We start from the raw sequence: 26,703 nt of genomic DNA on the forward strand, positions 1-26,703 counted from the left end.
TCTTGTCTTCAGTGCCTGAAGGCATCTGGCAACCACCTTGGTTAGAGAACTCATGGTAGCCTAAGGTTCAGAGATCTTGCATCGAACTGGATATTGTTAGCTATAAGAGGTTGTTCTGTATGTTCAGTGACTGAGTAGATCAGGGGTAGTCAACCTTTTTTACCTACTACCCACTTTTGTGCCTTTGTTAGTAGTAAAATTTTCTAACAGTTCTACAGTTCTACAGTAAGAGTGATTTATAAAGTAGGGAAGTAACTTCACTTCATAAAATTTACAGAGCAGACTTGCAGCAAGTTAAGGTATATAATTACAATCACTTAGCAAATACTTTCTCAAAATTTTATGAAAACCTAATGAAAGTATTTTTAAAATCCATACTGCCTGCCGCCCACCTCAAAAGCTGGAGTGCCCACTAGTGGGCATTAGGGACCAGGTTGATTACCCCTGGACTAGATGCATTCCCCTTATACAAATACACCACACGACTTTGTTTGTGTAGTAACCAGAGACAGTGAGTTGCTATTCTCTTCATGAATGTGTGAGTTTAACTTTAAAAGTGATTCTTTTTATTTGTGCAATTGACTCATGCCTAGGACACTTTACAGTCTTGCTAATATTTTGAAAACAGGCCCATATGATAAATCAAATTTTCTCATCTGTAGTGATGTGTTAAAACATATACAAATCTTCCACTTATTTATTAGAATAATCAGATTTGCTAAGGATTGAGGTGAGAAGTGTCATTACTGCAAAACAACTCTTTCTGAAAATGCTTATTGACAGAGCATTTGGAAATCCACCATGTGTCAGAGGGCCAAAAAATACAAACTCAGAAGACAAATTAATCACTTAATGTGTTAACATTGTATTAGCATTAAGAACTATAGTCTATGTAACGAGGTTCTCCATTGTAATATATGTGCAGGGGGAAATCACTGGGGGAGAGGGGGCAAATATTTTCTGCACTGTATCTGTAGTTCATGGAAACAAATGTAATACACGGAGAGGGGCTAAAACTATGGAAGTAAAATGAAAGCACAAGTCTCAAGAAATTCACAGTTTCTTACAAATGATGCCTCACAAGAAATATTTTAAAAGAATTCATTTTTTAGCCTGTCCCGGCAGGTGTAGCACTAAGTACATAAAGCTAGACAACTAGTATGGCACAGCGGTACATTTGTTTATGGGCCACTACATAGAGCTATGATTGAAATTTAGAACAATGCCAGGTGATGGAGTATTATCACTTTCATATAACTTACAAGATTTAATCAGCGCATGCCGAGCAAGCTGTCAAAAGGCCCGAATGTTATCTGTTCCATATTTAATTGGCATTTGGAGTGACATCTTGGGGAAATGATGAGAGCTGTGAGCTACTGCAAGCCTGGCCTGTGAAATTGCAGGGCCAGTTTGGCGTGAGTCATGGCCACTTGCTGACAGCCCAACTCCAGCATCTGTCCAATACAAGCTTCACACCCCTTAAACATTAACTTTGGACCAGAAAATCTGTTCTTATCAGTATAAAACCCGATGTACCTTGCATCTTAGATTGTTTGGTAAGTCAGTAGTAGCTAGAGTTTGAAAACCTGTAACAGCAATTCATGTTGGCCTGGTAATGCAAGCGGGCTGCTTTTTGCCCGTCTCGTGTGCCCACAAATCTTTGTCATGAAGAACAGAAAAAGACATGGCTGGGGAACTTCATCCTAGTTCTGCCTGTTTGCACCAAAAATTTAGAAATTATATACACAAACTTTCCTCATGAATCTACATATCCATTACTGAAACTGTTATCAAAATTCCTGCAACTGTTCCCAAGATTAGTCTTCATATATGAGGGGGTGTGCCACCTGTGTTGTTGACCTGGCTTGTTCTGTCATCTGCAGTGATTATTTTGGTAGCATTATTTTGTCCTTGTTTTGTTTTTATGGTGGCAAGTTTAACCGAACAATGTGCATCTGTGAAATTTTGTATTCTACTCAGTAAAAATGCTGCTGAAACTGCTTTAATGTTGATAACAGCTTACCAAGGTGATGCTATGGGAAAAACTCAAAGTGTATGAGTGGTTTGCTCGACTTAAAAATGGCAATATATCGATTGATGACTAACCTCTTCCTGGATGTCCATCAGCTGCCCAAACTGATGAAAATATTGAAAAAATTCAAGAGCTTGGTGGCTAGCAGACAATATATGTAGATGATCAACACCATCAGAGATTGTGCAATAGTGTTTGTCAAAAATATATAGCTTTTAAAAAATAATTCTGTCTTTTTTTGGATACCCCTTTTATAGGCAGAGAAAGGCAGCTGGGGATTCAATTTATAAGATGTGTAAAAAGAGAACGTGTGTACATCGAGTTAAAAAAAAAAAAGTGTCCAATATTTTGAGAGGTGGTGGTACCCACCAAAACAAGAAAAAAAGTCCAGCAAACATGGGCTCTAAAACACATACCTTAAGAGCTGTGAGCAATTGTTGATCTTTGCTGCTGTGAAACACATCTCTTGTACTGAATAAGTTCTTGTGGCTCATAAGGTACGCATTTTAGAGTCCATGTTTACATGACTTTTTTTCTTGTTTTGGTCCAATACTGACTCCTCCCAAAACATATAAAGCAAAGAATTTACAGCAGAACACATGTCACAGTATCGTAAAATGAAGTCTTAAGATAGTTGTTTTGGGTCCCATGTTTACTTGGCTTTTTTCCTTGTGGTGGGTGTTACAATCTCTCAAAATACTCAACTTTTTTTTAAAAAATCCTGTGTATGTATAGGTTCTGGTAATAAGTTCATGTGGCTCAATGTCCAGGTGCAACCTTTGAATTGGATGTCACTTTGGTCACTTGCTGCATGCTAATTTTATCCCCTTGGGCATTATCAAGCTTACACATTTTATATGCCACCCACCAGTGTGTGAAAAAACTATTTTCAATTCCCTCTTAAGAGTTCCACACAACCGTAGCAGCAGTAGACAACTCTGTCTTTATTATTTGGTAAATTGTTTTCTATGTTTCTGACTGTTGTTATGATTTAACTGGTTTCATCTCTTCTTACAATACACTGGTAATGATTTAAGAGGGAGAAGTCACTGAAGTTAACTCTGCACTCCCAAACAAAATGACTTGGTACAGTAGGTAATCAAAGAATAGAGAAATTTCTAAAATACTAGTTGAATTACTTATCACACATCATAGTAACGGCTTAAGTTTTGAACTAATAGCTAATTGCATCATGGTGCTTTTTCTTGATTGTGTTATTAATCAGCTAATTAAATAATTAGATGGTGATAAGCAAGTAATTAAAAAGTTTGTTAGTTTTTTTCCTCAGCTCTTTAATATCGTGATTTAATTACCTCCGAGAAGCTGGTTGGCTAATATTAGATGCTCCCACAATGCTTTCTTTTTCTTTAATATTTTTGAATAACAAGATTCCTTCTGTACATTCTGACCCCACATTGAACTGTTGTGCAATGACAGTCAGTACCTTGCATCAGTGAATGATGATGGTGACAATGACTATGATGATGATGATGATGATGATGAGGAGGAGGAGAGTGCGATTTTCCACTGTCTGTGATTTCATCAGAGACTGAACACAAGCTTGGGATGGGGAAAAAATAGGTGAGAAACTACTTTTGTACTTTCCTGGTAGTTGCCTTAACATATTAAGGAAAGCCATGGAAAACATTAATTAGGTCTTTTTTAGAGTTTTGCTAGAGGAGAGAGAGAGAGATTCCCATCCTGTCATCAAGCTGATATCAGAATGCAGTAAACATTATACTTTAGTCTGCTGCTGTATAAATATTTATTAAAAGTTTGAAATATTTTGACACTGACAGCGAGAATTGCCATAACATATGAAGAATGAAGTGAAATTGAATAGGAAGTACATAGGAATACAGTCACAAAATGGAGTGTGAGCACCTAATTGCAGCCCACATCACAAAAATTTTAACAATTAACGTAGTTAGATAAAGAGGGTTTGAGGTAATGGATAAAATGATACCTCTAAATTACTCATAAAGTGACTGGTGTTTGATTACAACCATACTGTGAATGTGTTGTTAGGCTGCTTTCAATAAACATTGAGTCCACAACAAAAATGATGAGTTATACTAATTGACAGAAAAAAAAATGTTCAGTGACAAGTCTATGAGAAGGAGAGAGATCTGAGGGGGAAATGTTGAAAATTCACAGCTACGAAAAGCTGGAACAAAATCAAGTAAAAATATAGGTAGTTTTGATGTTAGAAGATAGATTTTACATAGTAAATTGAAATCAACAGCCAAAAATGAGCAGTTCTTTCAAAGATTTAAAACCTTGCTATAAAGTTTGTAAGAAAATTATTTGTAATTATGTCCCATTATGTCATAATTGATGAAGTTCTCAGAAATATAAATTGGATCCAGCACTAATGGAGTGGTGAACTGTCAGTGTATCTAATGTAAAGACTAGTGGTGTAAGAATAATTTTACCAACAGATATGCCTACCACTGGAGTCTGATCTAGATAAAGGAGTCATCAGTACAACAAAACAATTTCTGTACACAGTGGCTTATTCTCTTCCTATGCAATTTCTTTATTACTTCTCAGATATGTATATACACATATACAAAACATTACACTTTTTATGACACATACACAGCATTCCTCCCTGAATTTACAAATATTGACAGTGATACACATCAGAGGAATATTAAATACTTCATTCTCAAACATTATAATCAAATTGCAAGAACTCAGAAATATTGCAGGAACCATCATGCAAATAGTTAAGTAATGAGAACATTGATACAAATTAAATCATGTTATAACATTTATACAGATTTTGTTGTAGATTTCAACCATGATGTGCAAGTCTCATACAATACATGCCAACGTAAAAAAGTAAAACAAACATAAAAGAGTGAACAGATCAAATATGAACATTTTAATTTGGGAGTAGTAACAACGCAGCACCTTAAGGTGTACAAAATATTTTACATTACAAATACTTTTTCCAGCTTTATATAGGGGAAGACCTCTTTTGTCTTAGGACACACTATCTGACCATTGTTCTCCATTGCCATCTGTTCCAAAGCCTGCAACAAATCTCAGATATCAACAGCGAAATAATAACAACATTAATAATTGTAGTAGTAGTAGTAATAATAATAATAATAATAATAATAATAATAATAATAGTTATAAACTGAGAATTTTTGGAGAACTCACCTGTTCACCATAAACATAGCCATTTGGCAACATCATTGGCTGATTGTGCTCATTCAATGGAAGGCCTGAAATCGCACAAACTAAGCGAGACTGAGAGCAGTGTGCAAAAGGTAATGGCATAGCTAGCTCATTCAGTGACTCTTGGCACACAGGGCAACTTGGGTTCCGACTTTCTCGATTCTGACTGTAACACTGAGTGATAGTCCGTTAAGGCTCATACAGCTACTTTCTTTCTTTTTTTCAATATTTATAAGTAGTCAGAACAACATACACACAAAAGTCTTAATAAGCACCAGGTTAAAGTTTGAATGCATCATCATGTTTTTCAGACCAATGTTTTAACCAGTGTTAAGTGACCTCCATCAAGTGGCAAGTGCCACATTTACATCTTGTGTAGAACAATTTCATCCTGCTCCTTGTGCCTGTCTGTCAACATCATCATTGAACTCTGTTTTTCACTGAATGGTCAGATAGAACTGATATACTTTACTGATAGTAATTTGTGTTTTATTTCCTATTGGCTTTTATCAGCAAATGCAGGGGTAGTGTTCAGTGACATTCTTGACAAACTGACTGAACAGGGTGCGCTCACTCTGTATGAGATTTCAATAAGGCACTGGCCCAGCACTAAATAAACCACCCTGATGAAGTCACCTTGCAACAGTGGCTGAAATACTGGTCAGGAAAACATGATTATCTGGTCACATGGCTACAAAAGATTTACTGAATGTAGAAACAGCCATGGACCCTGACGTACACACAATAAGGATCAAGTCACAAACTACCTACTACTACAAACTACTGCAATGAAAAAAGGATATGGTGTCTTTAGGGCTGACAGTCCAGCTTGCAAGGCAACTGTGAATACAGACTGGGAAGCTAACTGGAACAGCCTATAATTTTCTTGCCGGAACTGTTCCACCAACCGTTCCCATCGGCTTTCATCCAGCAACTCCTTATATGGTGAAAGAGCTGCAAGAGAAAGAAATCAGAATATTTATATTAGTTACACAGAATTAATTTCCAACTACTTACACCTACAGTTACATCTTGCTGTAAGGTGTACCAAATTTAGGAGATACAACAAAATGTTAGTATTATTACTAAAAATGATCTAGATAGAGCTGTAAAACTGGCATTTTACATTTCTACTTTCCTCATGATAATCAACTGTAATAATACGAGGGCGGTTCAGAAAGTAACCTCCGATCAGTCACAGTGCGGGTTGTGGGGGGAGTAGCGACGCCATCTGTGCGTTCACGCACTCAACAGGTCAGTCGGCATCAAGCCGTGGTCGAGTGAACGTCGTACCTACGCTAGTTTAGTTTTTGTGGCAGTTTGAAATGTGTGCTGCAATAGAAAACCCCGCCAAATGTGAAGTGCGTGCTGTCATAAGGTTTTTTACAGCCAAAGGATATTCTGCAGCAGCTATTCATCGTGAGCTTTGTGCCGTGTACGGACCAAGAGTTATGAGTGAAGGAGTTGTCCGTGAATGGGTACGTTTATTTAGTGGACGAGAAAACGTTCATGATGAAGAGAGGAGTGGTATACCATCATTGGTGACTGACGAACTCGTTCAGACAGTTGATGCAAAAGTTCGTGAAAATCGACGTTTCTCAATGTCGGAGTTGTCTACTGGTTTTCCACAGATTTCTAAGACTCTCTTGTGCGAGATAGTGACAGCAAGATTGGGTTACCGTAAGTTCTGTGCACGATGGGTGCCCAAAATTCTTACCGACCACCACAAAACTCAAAGAATGGCCTCTGCATTAGACTTTCTGTCACGTTATGAGGACGAAGGAGAACCATTGTTAAACAGAATCATGACCGGTGACGAAACCTGGATTAAGTACGTGAACCCTGAGACAAAAGAACAATCAAAGATGTGGGCACATTCAAATTCGCCTACCAAACCAAGAAAAGCCTCGCAAGATTTTTCTGCCAGAAAACTTATGGCAACGGTGTTTTGGGATGCCAAAGGGGTGTTGTTGGTTGAATTCATGGAACGTGGTACGACCATTAATCAAGACGTGTACTGTGAAACAATAAAAAAGTTACGACGGGCTATACAGAACAAACGCCGTGGTATGCTGACTTCCGGTATCGTTTTTTTGCACGATAACGCCCGTCCTCACTCTGCTCACAGAACAACGGCCCTTCTTGAGTCCTTCAAGTGGGACGTTATCAACCATCCACCTTACAGCCCAGACCTGGCGCCAAGTGATTATCACCTCTTCATGCATTTGAAGAAATGGCTCGGGTCACAGCGGTTTGATGACGACGAAGAGCTCAAAGATGCGGTCACAGGCTGGCTCCAGGCACAAGCGGGTGATTTTTATGCAGAAGGAATTTCAAAGCTTGTGAAGAGATACGATAAGTGCCTCAATCGCTATGGAGACTATGTAGAAAAATAGTGCAAAGATGTAGTTGCAAGATGTATATATTAAAATATTTTTATTTAACTTGGTGTATTTTTTTAAATCAACCGGAGGTTACTTTCTGAACGGCCCTCGTACTATTATCTTAGCCCCTAAAACAACAGAAGTGATTTCTAACCAGAGCAACATGGATACAATCACAAGTGTACACATAAATGTTGCAGTGAACAATAAAGACAAATACTGGCTACATTTCTTTATGAAGTACAAATAACTGGGGAAAAAGTTATGGTCATATGTATTAAAAGTGCTCTCTTGTGTTAAACAGTAGAAGGAAAAGACAGATTGCAACTAACCCATAATGTGACATGCTGAGTTGCATACAGGCACAACAAAAAGACACATTTATTCATACAAGCAAGCACACCGCACACACACATGTCCAGCATCTCTGGCAGGGAGGCTGTGTGGCACAGAGATATCAGTCTGCAGCTCTGCGTGTCATCTTTACAGTGAGCAGCAATCTATTTTTTCCTTATATTGTTCATTTTCCAACTTTTAGTTTCCATTGTTTGACTTTCTTATGTTTAATTTCTTTTTACATTTTCAGTCTGTTATTTGCATGTTTACTCTATGTGGCATCAAACATGTCTCCTCTTAAATACACACAAACTGTCCACAAATTTTAATTCTTAATTTAACAGTGTACATATATGATATACTCAATTGTAATCAGATTTCAGTACACATATACAGTCTTTCTAGAATTTCAGAATTTCGATTGACTGCTGACTGTGTGTATTATCAAGCAGAATTAAGACTCACTGCTGATTGTGTACACTATTAAGCTGTAGAACTACTTCAATAAGAAAACTCTAAACTACCAACCATCAAGGAAATAGCATATATTATTTAATAAAATATTCACATATGAATACAGAATTATTGCAGAATTCTGGAGCTAAATGATGAAAATTTTTATGCAAAGAATCAAAAGAAACTAGCAGTATTATGGAAAATCAAACAAATCTCTTTTGACTGGGGATATGCACTCGTACACTTCACAAGAAAGGTGGCGGGGGAGAAGGCGCAACATTCTTATGTAATTCTTTAGGTCTATATCTCTTGCTAGTCACCTACAAAGTTATATCAAAGCCCTCAAACAAACTCAAAAGATGAGGGAGATCCCAAGGTAGAGTACCAGGTACATTTTTACAACAGATGCTCCTGCATAGAACAGTTCTGGAATCTTAAGACAATTCTTCAGGTGGGAAATAGCAGAAATACAGTGGTCCTCTTTATGAACTTCAAGAAGGGATATGACTCCACAGACTGACAGGTTTTCTTCAACAAACTTGAAAAATTTTGAATCAAGAGAGAAATTTCCATGTCATCCGAGATCAAAACTGAAGTGCAGCAGCATGACAGGTTCTTATTCCTGATCTTTATCATTGTTCTTGAGAAAATTATCAGGACACACAAGAAAGCAATGTGAGGAACCTGGCATTTGAAAATGATGTCACAATCCTCATGAGCTACTGAGAATATGTTTAGGACAATAGAGAAAAAGCTACACAAAAAATGAATTTACAAATTTCATGTGAAAAATACAGTACATTGCAAGTTGCTACAGGACAATCTGTTCACAGCAATAACCAATTAGAAATTAGCATATGACCCTTATTTCAAATTACTCAACCATCAGGAATTAACTCAAGGGGCTAATCAAGAAAGAATCTGGAACTCCAAAAGCATAGAGGCTGACATGGAATTTACAACACAATTCATCAGCATGAAATATAAGACAATACAACATAACCATATATTATCTGATCAGAAGTATCTGGACACCTATCAGTAGCCAATATTACTATCCAAAAACCATTGCCTCACAGATGCTGCTTTGTAATAGGGTGCACTGTCTTGTTAATGAGTATAGTCTCTGAACTGTTCCTCTACTGTACAATGCTGTAAAATGTGTTTAAATCCTTCCTCATTTACTGTTTTCTTAAGCACAATAAGGGGACCACACCTTAACCAAATAAGCACCCTCATACTACACACACCTCTTCTGTATTTTACTGTTGGCACTACAAATTATGCCAGGTAACGTTCTTTGAGCATTTTCCAAAACCTAACCCACCCCTCAGATTGCCAAGGGTATAGATGTTGTACACCACTACAGAACACCAAATTCAGTCATTCACTGTCCAGCAGTGTTTCCTTTTAACCAGCTCAAGAAATGGTTAGCTTCGACAACAGAAAAGTGTGACTTGTAAGGAGCTGCTCAACCACTATATTTCAATTCCTTTTAAACTCCATATACACAGTCATTGTGCTAGTAGGACTGCTGGTAGCACTACTGAACTCATGAGCGATTCCTTCCACTGATTTCATGCGATTTTTTACAACCACCCTCCGCAATTCTCATCTGTCCCTTTCCATGAGTATAAGTGTACCTGGTCTTAGTTTAGCTGTGGTTGTTCCTTTGCTGTTCCACTTAATCCCACCACTGAGAGTCAACTTGGGCAGCTTTGGATTGGTCACAATGTTCTGATGGATTTGTTACTTAGGTGACATCCAGTGACAAGTCCTACATTACATTAATCCTTGTTCCACAGATCATGGAAACGGCATTTTGTAATGATGTGTAACATGTCACTTTAACATAAGTTTTCTTTGTACAAAATAATTAATTTTTTTTACAGTTACTAATTCATATCTAAGAATTCATCTATTGAGTAGAAGAAGTTGTCATTCAGAAATTCTTTCATTGGTTGGCTATCTGTCAGACTTTTAATACTATTTGGCAAATGACCAAAGACTTTCGGGGCTGCAGAATTCACCACTTTCTGTGCCAAAGTGAGATTTAATCCAGAACAGTGAAGATCATCCTTTCTTCTAGAGTTGTAGTTATGCACTTTGCTGTTATTTTTGAACTGGAACGGGTTACTAATGATGAATTTAATAAGTGAATATATGTATTGTGAAGGTACTGTGAATATCCCGATTTCCTTAAACAAATGTCTGCAAGGTGATCTTGGGAGGGCTCCAGTTATTATTCTGATTACATGTCTTATGCAATGAATACACTCACTCTCTCTCTCTCTCTCTCTCTCTCTCTCTCTCTCTCTCTCTCTCTCTCTCAATGACAAATTGCCCCAAAATATGATGCCATATGAAAGCAGAGAATGAAAACAGACATAGTAGGCTAAGTTACTTATATGTTTATCACCAAAATTTGCAATAACCCTAATAGCAAAAGTAGCTGAACCTAACCGTTTCAGCAGATCATCGATGTCTTTCTTCCAGTTCAATTTCTCATCAATGCACACACCCAGAAATGTTGAGTATTCTGCCCCAGCAACAGACTTCTGTTCATAGTCTATATTTATCAATAGTGTTATGCCATTTACTGTACAGAATTGTATAAACTGTGTTTTCTCAAAATTTAGTGAGAATCCATTTACAGAGAACCACTTAATAGTTTTCTGAAAGACATCATTTACAATTTCCTCAGCTCATTCTTGCTTGTTGGGTGTGATTACTATACTTGTATCATTAGCAAAAATAACTAGCTTTGCATCTTCATGAATATACAGTGGCAAGTCATTAATATATATTAAGAACAATATGGGACCCAAGACTAAACCCTGTTGGACACCATTCTTGATACCTGCCCAGTTAGAGGACTCTATTGATTGTTGCAGATTATCTGTACAGTTAATTTCAACCTCCTGCATTCAAAGTCACAGCTCTAATGACAGCCCATTTCTGCTCTTACTGCTTCTCTACTGAGAACACAGTACTCTCTTCCTCCTTTTATACTGGCAGGTCCGCCTCTCAGGACATCTAGTGGTCAATGCCGCATTACATAGAGTTGTCTGAATACTTTTGATCAGACAGTGTACTTCTGGAAACAGTATATGCAGTAGAAATAACAGCAGTAGAAACAACATAAATTGGTGGAATAAAATTATAAATAATGGAAAAATGGTGACACAAAAATATCTAAATAATTTTACACCAATAAAAAGAAGGAATTTGTATGAAGAGAGCAACATCTGAAATTTATACATATACATACAGATTCACAGATATGTTCAGGTAAAGAACAAGAAAAGTTCTTGAAGTAAGCTATTCAGATGGGAAAAATGAAGTGGATAAAGGACACGACATTACACGAAATGGAAGACTGAGAAAATTTCACAAATACCATCAAAAAACATCAATAGAAACCACAAGACAAAAGCAAAAGTGGGCAGAATAACAAAGAAACAACAAAGTACACACATGAGGAGACTCTGGAACATGAAAAGATAATGAAATTTAAATTCAAATGCTCTTTTAGATGGAGTAATCATAAATAGTATCAAATAATAATGAATAGCAAAAGATGTTAAAATTTGAGATAACTTACTTGTATTTGTTGGAAATGCCAAAAGGGCCATACAATGCTGCACATCTTGGAGTTGCTCCTCTTCAAAACTCGAGAAATGTTTACGGGCATGCCTAAGAAATTGATGAATTTTTCTTAACAACTGAACTGATGCATATTTGCTACTTTGCAAAGACATATAAGATGATGTTTTGCTTAAGACACGGAATCTATTCAAAATTACTTTCACACTTACTTCCAAAATCTATAATGTGCACACATGTTGAAGAAATATTGGATAAGCAATTGGTAAGTTGAGGACAACAATTATTACATACAATATCTGAAGGTGTCGTGTTGTGGCATTATCTTGTAATAATACAAGTGTTTTTTGAAAATTTAACAGTTAAGAAAATCACAGCAAAGCACTTAATACACAGCAAATGACTAATAATATGAAAACTAATGGTACAAATATAAAACAGAACACAATGACAAAGTACAAATGGAATAATGTGATGCAATAAGCTGTAGTGTGTCCACCCCAAAAACAAAGGTATGGGAATTATTTCAAAGATGTGCATGCAAGGTGACTTCATTTTCCATCCTCACAACGCTGCTGCTATCTGGCTACATCCCATACAAACTCAGTAAGGTGCATGAGTAGCACATGAATGGAGATTAAAGAGTTAATTCCCCTTGGGGAACGAGTTCACTATTGGGAAGGAGGGTGGAGGAGGGGGGGGGGGGAGGAGGAGGAGGAGGAGGAGGAGGAGGAAAACTAGCAATAAACTTTTCAAAGGAATCACTCCCGTATTTGCTTAAAGTAATTTAGGAAACCCTAAATCCTAACTTCCATGGCTACAGCTACAGTCTGCACGTTTTCATACGTCTTGCGGTACTGCAATACCACATTAATATGGATGCAGTCCACACTGAAAGTTAATCACAAGGTGACAAACTGTTAAAACCTGGTCATACATTTGACATGTAGATCTAAATCAGGCTGTTCTAAGTCAGCCTCATAGGACATGGGCACCCATGGGCTTAGATGGGCTTGCCCAGCGACCAGGTATTAGGGGTTAGACCACTCGCAAAGGTCCATTTCACCACACATGCCTGTTGCTTAGTTACACCTTGTGCTTTGTAGTGGACATAGTGATCACAATGAGTTCTATAAGGAGCCTGTTGCCATTTTCACAAAGTTGGGAAGCGCGGTTTTTGTTTGTTGAGAAAGATGGGTTGCCTCAGTATCATCTGTGTCCCGAAATTCTGAATACGATGAAGGAGTATAATATACAGCATAACTACAGGTCTCTTCATGTGAAGCAGTACAATGAGCTGGATAGTAATGCAAGAAAGCAATGCTTTGTTACACTGAAGGAAGTAGTTCAGAATAGGTAAATATGATGCAAAATAAATAAATATAACAAATGAATACATACTTCTACGAGTTCTGTATACATATTGATTTCATTTTTTTACAGATGTGTTATACAGCTATTGTAGGTTTCTGACGATGACGAAGTTTCAACTGGTGCGGCACTTCGAGTAAACTACTAAGTTGCACACATCCTTGCAACAACTGAAACGGAAGACCATTCTAAATAGGTCTTTGGTGAGATCACGTCTGCTTGGCATCATCGAGTGCTTAGTGCCAGCAAAGCTTATAAAATTTGAAGGAGTTTGCCTCTCCAAGCAAACGATATCTCATCGGATCCATGATTGGGCATGGATATGGAAAATCAACCGAAGCAAAAGTGCCAGACTTTAATAGCGTTTTTGATAGCCCTTGAAAAAAACCACAGATGTCACAGATGTTGCTCAGCTTACAATATCTGGAACTACAGGATTTTGAGGAGCTGCTAGATGTCATACTGATGGAGTACACGACCACAGGTCACAGCATATTTGATGTTGTCTGTGAGTTTGTAGGAAACATGCTTGCAATGGGACAGGCTCTCTTCTGAGGCAATAGACAGTGCACCACAAATGGTTGAGAGCCAGCAATGTTTTGTGACTCAACTGACGGAAAATATCAAGACAGAATTTTGAAAAGAAATATCAAGCATACACTGTTTCATCCACCAGGAAGCTATTTGTCCTGAAAGTGTGAAATGTGCCAATGTCATTAAGGTTGTGGTGAAGTGCACAAATTTAGGAAGGCACCACAGTGTCAATCAAAGGCTTTTTGCATGACCTGGCAGCAGCCTAAGGCGATATTCCTTATCACTGCACAGCACGGTGGCTTAGCAGACGCAGTGTTATCAGTGCATTTTTCACAATTCAGGAAGGAATTACATTGTTTGTGGAAATGGAAGGAGAGGGGCAGCCATCAGTCTAAGACAAGACATGGGAGGCAGGCTTGGCCTTCCTAACTGACATTACAAGACATCTAAACAGCTTAAATAAGTCACTTCGCTTCAAGGAAAGGATCTATTAATTATTGATATGTGTGATAAAATTAACGCATTCATGGGCAAACTTCATCTATTTGAAAGGCGACTTGATTGTGAATCTTAACTTTTTTCAAGTGTTTTTCATCCCTTCAATTGCCTGAAGAGAGAAGTTTTGATGATTATCACCAAGTTATCGTACAACTTCATCAAAGTTGATTTGCTAAACAGCACACTGCTCAAAGACATATGTTACAAAACCAAAAATTTGGTAAGATGGTATTGTGATCTTCATGCAGAGGCCTTTTGCAAATTACACAGGAATGCAGCTGACGTTATATCTATATTTGGCTCCACATTTGGTTGCGAACAACTCTTTTCTATGCTGAAGAGAGTAAAAGCTGCAGAGAGTAAAAGCTGCAGAGAGTAAAAGCTGCAGAGAGTAAAAGCTGCAAAGAGTAAAAGCTGCAAAGAGTAAAAGCTGCAAAGAGTAAAAGCTGCAAAGAGTAAAAGCTGCAAAGAGTAAAAGCTGCAAAGAGTAAAAGCTGCAAAGAGTAAAAGCTGCAGAGAGGTCCCAGCTGCACAACTCAAAACTTAAGAGTATTCTGCATCTTGTGCCAGCTTGAGGACTGACACCCAATATTTCATTAACTGTGAATAAACGGAAATGTATTTCTCAAACTAAATAAAATGTTCATATGTTTGGCTTATATTAAAGTTTTTGTTAATTATAACCAGTCACCCTGCACTGCCTTGTACATGGTCTCCTACCTAGGCAATGTTTTGTGCACAGTGCTCCATGTAAGCTGCTTGCCCAGCACTGTCCACCTGACATTGTGCAGACGGGTGCAAGCTTTTAACTCACTCCTGCCCACCAGTGCCCATGGGCAACTGGCTGATCACAGCTGAGCTCTTGTGCTGGAACAGCCCGATCCAAACCATACATTTGACATGTAGATCCAAACCCACATCAACAAACCACTGTGAAGTGCCTGGCAGGGGGTACTTTCTGTTGTACCAACTGGGACTTTTTCCATGTTCCGTTCATCTACGGAGCACGGGAGGAATGATTGCTTAAATGCTTCTATGAGTGCTGTGATTAGTACAATCTTGTTATCATGATTCCTGTGGAAGCTGTAAGTATGGGGCTGTAGCATATTCCTAGATTCGTCAGTTTACAGAGGTTCTTAAATTTTTATAAGTAAGATTTCAAGGAACAGTTTGTGTCTACCTTCAAATGTTTTCCTGAGCAGGTTTTTCAGTATCTGTGTAGCACTCTCCCATTTGTTGACAAATTTGATCACCGGTACAAGTCCCACATACTTGGGCAATATTCTAAGATGGGTCCCTAGCAACTTTTACATGCAATCTCCTTTGTAGACTGTATTTCCCTAGTGTTCTACCAATGAAACGAAGTCTGCCATCTGCTTTATCCACAACAGAGCCTATGTGATTATTTTATTTTATGCCTGTACAACTGGTTAAACCCAGGAATTTGTTCAACTTGACTGATTCATGCATCACTGATATCGTAGTCACAGGATACATTTTTTCTTTTTGTAAAATGCACAGTTTTACATTTCTGAAAATTTCAAGCACTTTGTTTATCTTTGTACCACACTGAAATCTTATCAAGATCTGACTATTTGTGCAGTTTTTTTCTTTTTTTTTCTCTTCAGACCATACGCCTACTTCACTATAGATAAATGCATCATACGCATGAAGTTCAAGGTTACTATTAATACTGCCGTGAGTTACGGCTAACCTATTCATCTCTGAAATGAATGAATGTGCTTTCAGTTCCTAGTGTTGTGTTCCAATGATGAGCCTCCCTTCTGATTTTAACTTGACTATGGTTTTGATGTGGCATTGTTTGGCGTAGATGCCAGGTACTTCACGACATCTACATCACTGTGGCTCCAATTAGGCATTGTAAAAGCTGTTGCCTGCATAAAGAGGAATCAGAATACAAGCAGCACATCAGGTCCATGTATTCAGGAGCCCAATGCATTTCAAGCTGGTAGTAAGTCAACTGCACATCAGGCATCCATCAGTGTTTTCCAGAGATGCTGGTCAGTATCTACATCTACATATACATACATACTCGACAAGCCGCCTGATGGTGTGTGGAAGAGGGTACCTTGAGTAGCTCTATCAGTTCTCCCTATTCCAGTCTTGTATTGTCCGAGGAAAGGAAGATTCTCGGTATGCCTCTGTGTGGGCTCTAATCTCTCCAATTTTATCCTCATGGTCTCTTCTCAAGATATACGTAGGAGGGAGCAATATACTGCTTGACTCCTTGGTGAAGGTATGTTATCGAAACTTTAACAAAAGCCTGTACCGAGCTACTGAGTGTCTCTCTTGCAGAGTCTTCCACTGGAATTTATCTATCATCTCCGTAACACTTCGCGATTACTAAATGATCCTGTAACGAAGCGCGCTGCTCTCCGTTGGATCTTCTCTATCTCTTCTATCAACCCTATCTGGTACGGATCCCACACTGCTGAGCAGTATTCAAGCAGTGGGCGAACGAGCCTACTGTAACCTACTTCCTTTGTTTTCGGATTGCATTTCCTTGGGATTCTTCAATGGATCTCAGTCTGGCATCTGCTTTACTGACGATCAATATTATATGATCATTCCATTTTAAATCACTCCTAATGTGTACTCCCAGATAATTTATGGTATTAACTGCTTCCAGTTTCTGACCTGCTATTTTGTAGCTAAATGATAAAGGATCTATCTTTCTGTGTATTCGCAGCACATTACACTTGTCTACATTGAGATTCAATTGCCATTCCCTGCACCATGCGTCAATTCGTTGCAGATCATCCTGCATTTCAGTGCAATTTTCCATTGTTACAACCTCTCGATATACTACAGCATCATCCGCAAAAAGCCTCAGTGAACTTTCGATGTTATCCACAAGGTCATTTATATATATTGTGAACAGCAACGGTCCTAAGACACTCCCCTGCAGCACACTTGAAATCACTTCTTCTTCAGAAGACTTCTCTCCATTGAGAATGACATGCCGTGTTCTGTTATCTAGGAACTCTTCAATCCAATCACACAATTGGTGTGATAGTCCATATGCTCTTGCTTTGCTCATCAAACGAATGTGGGGAACTGTATCAAACGCCTTGTGGAGGTCAAGAAACACGGCATCTACCTGTGAACCCGTGTCTATGGCTCTGAGTCTCGTGGACGAATAACGCGAGCTGGGTTTCACACGATCGTCTTTTTTGAAACCCATGCTGATTCCTACAGAGTAGATTTCTAGTCTCCAGAAAAGTCATTATACTCTAACATAATGTGTGTTCCAAAATTCTACAACTGATCGATGTTAGAGATATAGGTCTATAGTTCTGCACATGTGTTTGGCATCCCTTCTTGAAAACGGGGATGACCTGTGCCCTTTTCCAATCCTCTGGAAGGCTACGCTCGTCTAGATACCTATCGTACACCGTTGCAAGAAGGGGGCAAGTTCCTTCGCGTACTCTGTGTAAAATCGAACTGGTATCCCATCAGGTCAAGAGGCCTTTCCTCTTTTGAGCGATTTTAATTGTTTTCCTATCCCTCTGTCATCTATTTTGATATCTACCATTTTGTCATCTCTGTGACAATCTAGAGAAGGAACTACAGTGCAGTCTTCCTCTGTGAAACAGCTTTGGAAAAAGACATTTAGTATTTTGGCCTTAGTCTGTCATCCTCTGTTCCAGTACCATTTTGGTCACAGAGTGGACAATTTTTTGATCCACCTACTGCTTTGACATAAGACCAAAATTTCTTAGGATTTTCTGCCAAGTCAGTACATAGAACTTTACTTTCGAATTCATTGAACGCCTCTCGCATAGCCCCCCCCCCACCCCCCCTCCCCCTCACACAACATTTCGCTTCGTGTAATTTTTGTTTGTCTGCAAGGCTTTGGCTATGTTTATGTTTGCTGTGACGTTCCCTTTGCTTCCACAGCAGTTTTCTAACTCTATTGTTGTACCACGGTGGCTCTTTTCCATCTCTTACTATCTTCCTTGGCTCATACTCATCTAATGCATATTGTATGATGGTTTTGAACTTTGTCCACTGATCCTCAACACTAATCTGTACTTGAGATAAAACTTTGGTGTTGGGCTGTCAAGTACTCTGAAATCTGCTTTTTGTCACTTTTGTTAAAAATAAAAAATCTTCCTAACTTTTTTAATATTTCAATTTTCGGCTGAAATCATCGATGCTGTAACTGCTTTATGATCGCTGATTTCCTGTTCTGCGTTGACTGTTTCAAATAGTTCGGGTCTGTTTGTCACCAGAAGGTCTAATATGTTATCGCCATGAGTCGGTTCTCTGTTTAACTGCTCACGTTAGTTTTCAGATAATGCACTTAAAAAAATTTAACTGTTTCTTTGGCCCTGCCACCCGTTATAAATGTTGAGTCCCCCAGTCTATATCTGGTAAACTAAAATCTCCACCCAGAACTATAACATGATTGGGAAATCTACTCAAAGTATTTTCCAAATTTTCCTTCAGATGTCTTGCCACAACAGCTGCTGAGCCAGAGGGCCTATAGAGACATACAATTACTATGTTTGAGTCTGCTTTAACCATGACCTTTACCCAAACCATTTCACATTTCGGATCTCCGTCAATTTCCTTCGATACTATTGCACTTTTTATTGCCATAAACACACCTCCCCCTTCACTGTTTAGCCTGTCTCTGTGGTATACATTCCAATCTGAGTTTAGAATTTCATTACTGTTTACATCTGGTTTCAGCCAACTTTCCGTCCCTAGTACTATGTGGGCATTGTGACGATTCATTAATGAGAGCAGTTCTGGGACCTTTCTATAGACACTCCTGCAGTTTACTATTACCACATTAATATTGTAATTCCCTATTGCATTTCGCCTACTGCTACCTTGACGCGTCTCAGGAGGCGTCTTGTCGGACGTAGGGAGGGAATTCTTTAACCTAAAAAACCCCACATGTGCACTCCACACGTACTCCACTACCCTTGTAGCCGCTTCCCGCTTCCATAGATATCGTGTTTGTTTTGAATACAGTCCACGGACATTTAGTGCTTATTTTCATTGTTTCCAAGAAGTGTGTATTAACCACAGTTTAGTCAGCCAGTCGCCTTTAGTGAATTAGCAGTCTAGTTAAAAGTTGATTACTTAACTCTCTACAGTAAATTGTTGATTTCTTAGGATGGATACGATGTGTGACTGCTGTGTATGGATGCGGAAGGAGCTGGCCGCTGTTTGCAAACAGCTGAATGTGCCGATGGCCTGCTCTATTCAGGGGACCCTACATTTCTCCACCCGATAGTGGAGGTCGAGAAATTTGCACCCCAGATCTCCGCAGAATCGTCTGAGCCTCTTGTTTAAGCCTTCCACTTGCCTCCAAACCAGAGGACCACAATCGGTTCTGGGAACGATACCACAAATAGTTAGCTCAGATTCCACCTCACGAGCGAGGCTTTCCGCCTTCACCAACCCTGCCAACTGGCTGTATGAACTGAGGATGACCCCTGAATCCAGAAGGCAGGAGCCATTGGTGCCGACATGAGCAACAATTTGCAGTCGGGTGCACCCAGTGCTCTCTAGTGCCACCGGCAGGGCCTCCTCCACATCTCTGATGAGACCCCCCTGGCAAGCAGAAAGAGTGAACATTGGCCTTCTTCCCCGACCTTTCCACTATTTCCATAAGGGGCTCCATCACCTGCCTAACATTGGAGCTCCCAATCACTAATAAACCCCTCCTCCCGTGTGCCTGCTCGGACCTTGCTGAAGGAGCGGCCACATGTCCATTCACAGGCACAGCGGGCGATGCCACACGGCCAGCCTCCACATTGACCCTACGCCTCATGCGACACGAACGCCCTTGAACCTGCCACTCCCCTAGGGGAGAGGGTGGCCCGACCGCACCCGGTACCCGCGAAGATGTCTCTACAGCAGGGACTGTGAGTGAAGTATGTAACACCTGGGGTGTATCATGCGACACACCGGACTCCCCAATGCCGCTACACTCCGAGGCAGCAGCCTGAAGACACCTGACTGTGGCCATCAGCACGTTCAGCTGTTCACAAACAGCAGCCAGCTCCTCCTGCGTCCGTACACAGAAGTCACACATCTTATCCATCCTAAGAAATCAGCAATTTACTGTAGAGAGTTAAGTTACCAACTCTTAACTAGACTGCTAATTCACTAAAGGTAACTGGCTCACTAAATGTGGTTACTAGACACTTCTAGATGGAAACAATGAAAATAAGCACTAACTGTCTCTGGACTGTATTCAAAACAAACACGAAATCTATGGAACACTATTACTATTACTCGAAAATTAAAGCTTCGTAAAAGCAAAAACATATGGAAAAAGAAGTGGCAAATAAGAAAAACACAGTTAATACTTATACCTAAAAACAAAGATGATGTGACTTACCAAATGAAAGTGCTGGCAGGTCGACAGACACACAAACGAACACAAACATACACACAAAATTCAAGCTTTCGCAACAAACTGTTGCCTCATCAGGAAAGAGGGAAGGAGAGGGAAAGACGAAAGGATGTGGGTTTTAAGGGAGAGGGTAAGGAGTCATTCCAGTCCCGGGAGCGGAAAGACTTACCTTAGGGGGAAAAAAGGACGGGTATACACTCGCACACACACACATATCCATCCACACATATACAGACACAAGCAGACATATTTAAAGACAAAGAGTTTGGGCAGAGATGTCAGTTGAGGCAGAAGTGCAGAGGCAAAGATGTTGATGAATGACAGGTGAGGTATGAGTGGCGGAAATTTGAAATTAGCGGAGATTGAGGCCTGGTGGATAACGGGAAGAGAGGATATATTGAAGAGCAAGTTCCCATCTCCGGAGTTCGGATAGGTTGGTGTTAGTAGGAAGTATCCAGATAACCCGGACGGTGTAACACTGCGCCAAGATGTGCTGGTTGTGCACCAAGGCATGTTTAGCCACAGGGTGATCCTCATTACCAACAAACACTGTCTGCCTGTGTCCATTCATGCGAATGGACAGTTTGTTGCTGGTCATTCCCACATAGAATGCATCACAGTGTAGGCAGGTCAGTTGGTAGATCACGTGGGTGCTTTCACACGTGGCTCTGCCTTTGATTGTGTACACCTTCCGGGTTACAGGACTGGAGTAGGTGGTGGTGGGAGGGTGCATGGGACAGGTTTTACACCGAGGGCGGTTACAAGGGTAGGAGCCAGAGGGTAGGGAAGGTGGTTTGGGGATTTCATTGGGATGTACTAAGAGGTTACGAAGGTTAGGTGGACGGCGGAAAGACACTCTTGGTGGAGTGGGGAGGATTTCATGAAGGATGGATCTCATTTCAGGGCAGGATTTGAGGAAGTCGTATCCCTGCTGGAGAGCCACATTCAGAATCTGATCCAGTCCCGGAAAGTATCCTGTCACAAGTGGGGCACTTTTGTGGTTCTTCTGTGGGAGGTTCTGGGTTTGAGAGGATGAGGAAGTGGCTCTGTTTATTTGCTTCTGTACCAGGTCGGGAGGGTAGTTGCGGGATGCGAAAGCTGTTGTCAGGTTGTTGGTGTAATGCTTCAGGGATTCCGGACTGGAGCAGATTCGTTTGCCACGAAGACCTAGGCTGTAGGGAAGGGACCGTTTGATGTGGAATGGGTGGCAGCTGTCGTAATGGAGGTACTGTTGCTTGTTGGTGGGTTTGATGTGGACAGACGTGTGAAGCTGGCCATTGGACAGGTGAAGGTCAACATCAAGGAAAGTGGCATGGGATTTGGAGTAGGACCAGGTGAATCTGATGGAACCAAAGGAGTTGAGGTTGGAGAGGAAATTCTGGAGTTCTTCTTCACTGTGAGTCCAGATCATGAAAATGTCATCAATAAATCTGTACCAAACTTTGGGTTGGCAGGCCTGGGTAACCAAGAAGGCTTCCTCTAAGCGACCCATGAATAGGTTGGCATACGAGGGGGCCATCCTGGTACCCATGGCTGTTACCTTTAATTGTTGGTATGTCTGGTTTTCAAAAGTGAAGAAGTTGTGGGTCAGGATGAAGCTGGCTAAGGTAATGAGGAAAGAGGTTTTAGGTAGGGTGGCAGGTGATCGGCGTGAAAGGAAGTGCTCCATCGCCGCGAGGCCCTGGACGTGCGGGATATTTGTGTATAAGGAAGTGGCATCAATGGTTACAAGGATGGTTTCTGGGGGTAACGGATTGGGTAAGGATTCCAGGCGTTCGAGAAAGTGGTTGGTGTCTTTGATGAAGGATGGGAGACTGCATGTAATGGGTTGAAGGTGTTGATCTACGTAGGCAGAGATACGTTCTGTGGGGGCTTGGTAACCAGCTACAATGGGGCGGCCGGGATGATTGGGTTTGTGAATTTTAGGAAGAAGGTAGAAGGTAGGGGTGCGGGGTGTCGGTGGGGTCAGGAGGTTGATGGAGTCAGGTGAAAGGTTTTGTAGGGGGCCTAAGGTTCTGAGGATTCCTTGAAGCTCTGCCTGGACATCAGGAATGGGATTACCTTGGCAAACTTTGTATGTGGTGTTGTCTGAAAGCTGACGCAGTCCCTCAGCCACATACTCCCGACGGTCAAGTACCACGGTCGTGGAACCCTTGTCCGCCGGAAGAATGACGATGGACCGGTCAGCCTTCAGATCACGGATAGCCTGGGCTTCAGCAGTGGTGATGTTGGGAGTAGGATTAAGGTTTTTTAAGAAGGATTGAGAGGCAAGGCTGGAAGTCAGAAATTCCTGGAAGGTTTGGAGAGGGTGATTTTGAGGAAGAGGAGGTGGGTCCCGCTGTGACGGAGGACGGAACTGTTCCAGGCAAGGTTCAATTTTGATAGCGTCTTGGGGAGTTGGAACGTATCTCTGCCTACGTAGATCAACACCTTCAACCCATTACATGCAGTCTCCCATCCTTCATCAAAGACACCAACCACTTTCTCGAACGCCTGGAATCCTTACCCAATCCGTTACCCCCAGAAACCATCCTTGTAACCATTGATGCCACTTCCTTATACACAAATATCCCGCACGTCCAGGGCCTCGCGGCGATGGAGCACTTCCTTTCACGCCGATCACCTGCCACCCTACCTAAAACCTCTTTCCTCATTACCTTAGCCAGCTTCATCCTGACCCACAACTTCTTCACTTTTGAAAACCAGACATACCAACAATTAAAGGGAACAGCCATGGGTACCAGGATGGCCCCCTCGTATGCCAACCTATTCATGGGTCGCTTAGAGGAAGCCTTCTTGGTTACCCAGGCCTGCCAACCCAAAGTTTGGTACAGATTTATTGATGACATTTTCATGATCTGGACTCACAGTGAAGAAGAACTCCAGAATTTCCTCTCCAACCTCAACTCCTTTGGTTCCATCAGATTCACCTGGTCCTACTCCAAATCCCATGCCACTTTCCTTGATGTTGACCTTCACCTGTCCAATGGCCAGCTTCACACGTCTGTCCACATCAAACCCACCAACAAGCAACAGTACCTCCATTACGACAGCTGCCACCCATTCCACATCAAACGGTCCCTTCCCTACAGCCTAGGTCTTCGTGGCAAACGAATCTGCTCCAGTCCGGAATCCCTGAAGCATTACACCAACAACCTGACAACAGCTTTCGCATCCCGCAACTACCCTCCCGACCTGGTACAGAAGCAAATAAACAGAGCCACTTCCTCATCCTCTCAAACCCAGAACCTCCCACAGAAGAACCACAAAAGTGCCCCACTTGTGACAGGATACTTTCCGGGACTGGATCAGATTCTGAATGTGGCTCTCCAGCAGGGATACGACTTCCTCAAATCCTGCCCTGAAATGAGATCCATCCTTCATGAAATCCTCCCCACTCCACCAAGAGTGTCTTTCCGCCGTCCACCTAACCTTCGTAACCTCTTAGTACATCCCAATGAAATCCCCAAACCACCTTCCCTACCCTCTGGCTCCTACCCTTGTAACCGCCCTCGGTGTAAAACCTGTCCCATGCACCCTCCCACCACCACCTACTCCAGTCCTGTAACCCGGAAGGTGTACACAATCAAAGGCAGAGCCACGTGTGAAAGCACCCACGTGATCTACCAACTGACCTGCCTACACTGTGATGCATTCTATGTGGGAATGACCAGCAACAAACTGTCCATTCGCATGAATGGACACAGGCAGACAGTGTTTGTTGGTAATGAGGATCACCCTGTGGCTAAACATGCCTTGGTGCACAACCAGCACATCTTGGCGCAGTGTTACACCGTCCGGGTTATCTGGATACTTCCTACTAACACCAACCTATCCGAACTCCGGAGATGGGAACTTGCTCTTCAATATATCCTCTCTTCCCGTTATCCACCAGGCCTCAATCTCCGCTAATTTCAAATTTCCGCCACTCATACCTCACCTGTCATTCATCAACATCTTTGCCTCTGCACTTCTGCCTCAACTGACATCTCTGCCCAAACTCTTTGTCTTTAAATATGTCTGCTTGTGTCTGTATATGTGTGGATGGATATGTGTGTGTGTGCGAGTGTATACCCGTCCTTTTTTCCCCCTAAGGTAAGTCTTTCCGCTCCCGGGACTGGAATGACTCCTTACCCTCTCCCTTAAAACCCACATCCTTTCGTCTTTCCCTCTCCTTCCCTCTTTCCTGATGAGGCAACAGTTTGTTGCGAAAGCTTGAATTTTGTGTGTATGTTTGTGTTCGTTTGTGTGTCTGTCGACCTGCCAGCACTTTCATTTGGTAAGTCACATCATCTTTGTTTTTAGGTATATTTTTCCTTCATGGAATGTTTCCTTCTATTATAACCATATCACAGTTAATACTTAAATTTACATAGCTTGCTGCACAGGGGATGTGAAGCAGACGGCAGTTACGACGACACTAGCACTACTGATGAAATGGCTGATAGAATTTGACCAAGCCATCAAATACAGTAAGTGAGATGACTTCATGTGTGGCAAACTTCTGTTCTTATTATTTACATAGCACAACCCAGTGGTGGTTAAAAACAGCAAGCTCAATAGCTGGGACAAAGCCCGGGCCAAACTGAAGAAAACATTTGGTAACAACAATAGCAACTGAAGAACTTGGCCCAATTTCACAGCAAAATGATACAGAATGTTTTGGCCATTTGCAACATTGTGAATCCCAATATGACAAAAACTGATGAAAGCTCACATTCTAAGGAGTTGCAGAAGACATACACCAAGGTGTTCTGGTAAACACTTCACTGTCACAATGGACCATTTTTCTCTCGGCTGGCTGACTAGCCTGAAGAATCCACTGGGTCAAATGACAAGATGGGCACTGAGGCTTCAGGAGTATGTCACAATGATATACAGAAGACAACAGAAGCACGAAAGACCTTACCTTCTTTTAAGGGACCCTTCAGTGGAAAACAAAATATAGACAAAGTTTCAGTCATTGCTGCATTAAATGACATTGCCACTATACAGAGGGAAGACCCAGCACTGCTGAAAACTATAGAAGGCTAAAGAAGAAGTAAACTTTCACAGAAGAATTCCAATTAATTACTCCAACATTTGATCACCTTGGATCTGTGGGAGTCTAGACCAAATCAGAGGGAGATATCACTGGCCAGATCTCTACTGACCCATTAGACACCATGTGAGCCACTGTAGGGAATGCAACTGACAAACGCATGTGCCACGTTCACCTCCGGGTTATCTGGTACTAATCCAATCTGAAGACGTCTCATTCCACTAAACTGGAATTGACCTCTTGGGGAGGTTCCTGAAGTTCACCAATGGGAATTGATGGAAGAGTCTGCACTGACTAATTAACCAGCTTTGCTGCCACCAAAGCTGTGCCTACTGCTGAAACTTTTGAAATTACAAAGTCCCTCGTAGACAAATCATTTTCAAGCACGGAACACCCTGTGTGATCTCTAATCAAGGATCAATTTTGTACTTGAGACTAGTATCAGAGCTAATTTCATGTTAAATAGTGCACAGGATGACAACTGCATACCAACCTCACAGTACTCTTCAATAAGAGATTGGCATATACGGGTTTAATATGTGTTGATATCAAACAGAAAGATTGGGATATAACACTAACTGTCATGACATTTACATGCAATACAGCCAGACAAAACACTACAAGCTTCACCCTGTTCTTTTGGTTCCATGGTTCTGAAGCCAAAGCAGCAATAGAAACATTGTTCCCGTTCCAACTGGATGATACTCAGCATTACATAAACACCCCATTACCAGGATTGAAGAAGCAATAGAGCTCGCTTGCATATCGGTACTGGATGCCCAGGAGAAGGAACAAGAGCACTACAGCGTCAAACATGGAGTAACAAGATACGGCCTACAAGTCTTCGTTCGAA

General features: G+C 41.0%; 1 protein-coding gene across 2 annotated transcripts in view; it reads right to left on the reverse strand.

Moving 5' to 3' along the window:
• Positions 1 to 4,547: 4,547 nt before the first annotated feature.
• The window catches only part of LOC126175599 (E3 ubiquitin-protein transferase MAEA), a 56,144-nt gene continuing 33,988 nt past the window's right edge, over positions 4,548 to 26,703 (reverse strand). For both annotated transcript variants that reach the window (XM_049922474.1, XM_049922473.1), the window contains 4 exons: positions 12,005 to 12,096; positions 6,028 to 6,178; positions 5,207 to 5,402; positions 4,548 to 5,073 (listed from right to left, as the gene is read on the reverse strand). In XM_049922474.1, the coding sequence (XP_049778431.1) occupies positions 4,972 to 5,073; positions 5,207 to 5,402; positions 6,028 to 6,178; positions 12,005 to 12,096 (541 nt within the window). In that variant the 3' untranslated portion in view covers positions 4,548 to 4,971. The remainder of the gene's footprint in view (positions 5,074 to 5,206; positions 5,403 to 6,027; positions 6,179 to 12,004; positions 12,097 to 26,703) is intronic.

This window comes from Schistocerca cancellata, chromosome 3 (genome assembly GCF_023864275.1).
Source record: "Schistocerca cancellata isolate TAMUIC-IGC-003103 chromosome 3, iqSchCanc2.1, whole genome shotgun sequence".
Lineage (NCBI taxonomy): Eukaryota > Metazoa > Arthropoda > Insecta > Orthoptera > Acrididae > Schistocerca > Schistocerca cancellata.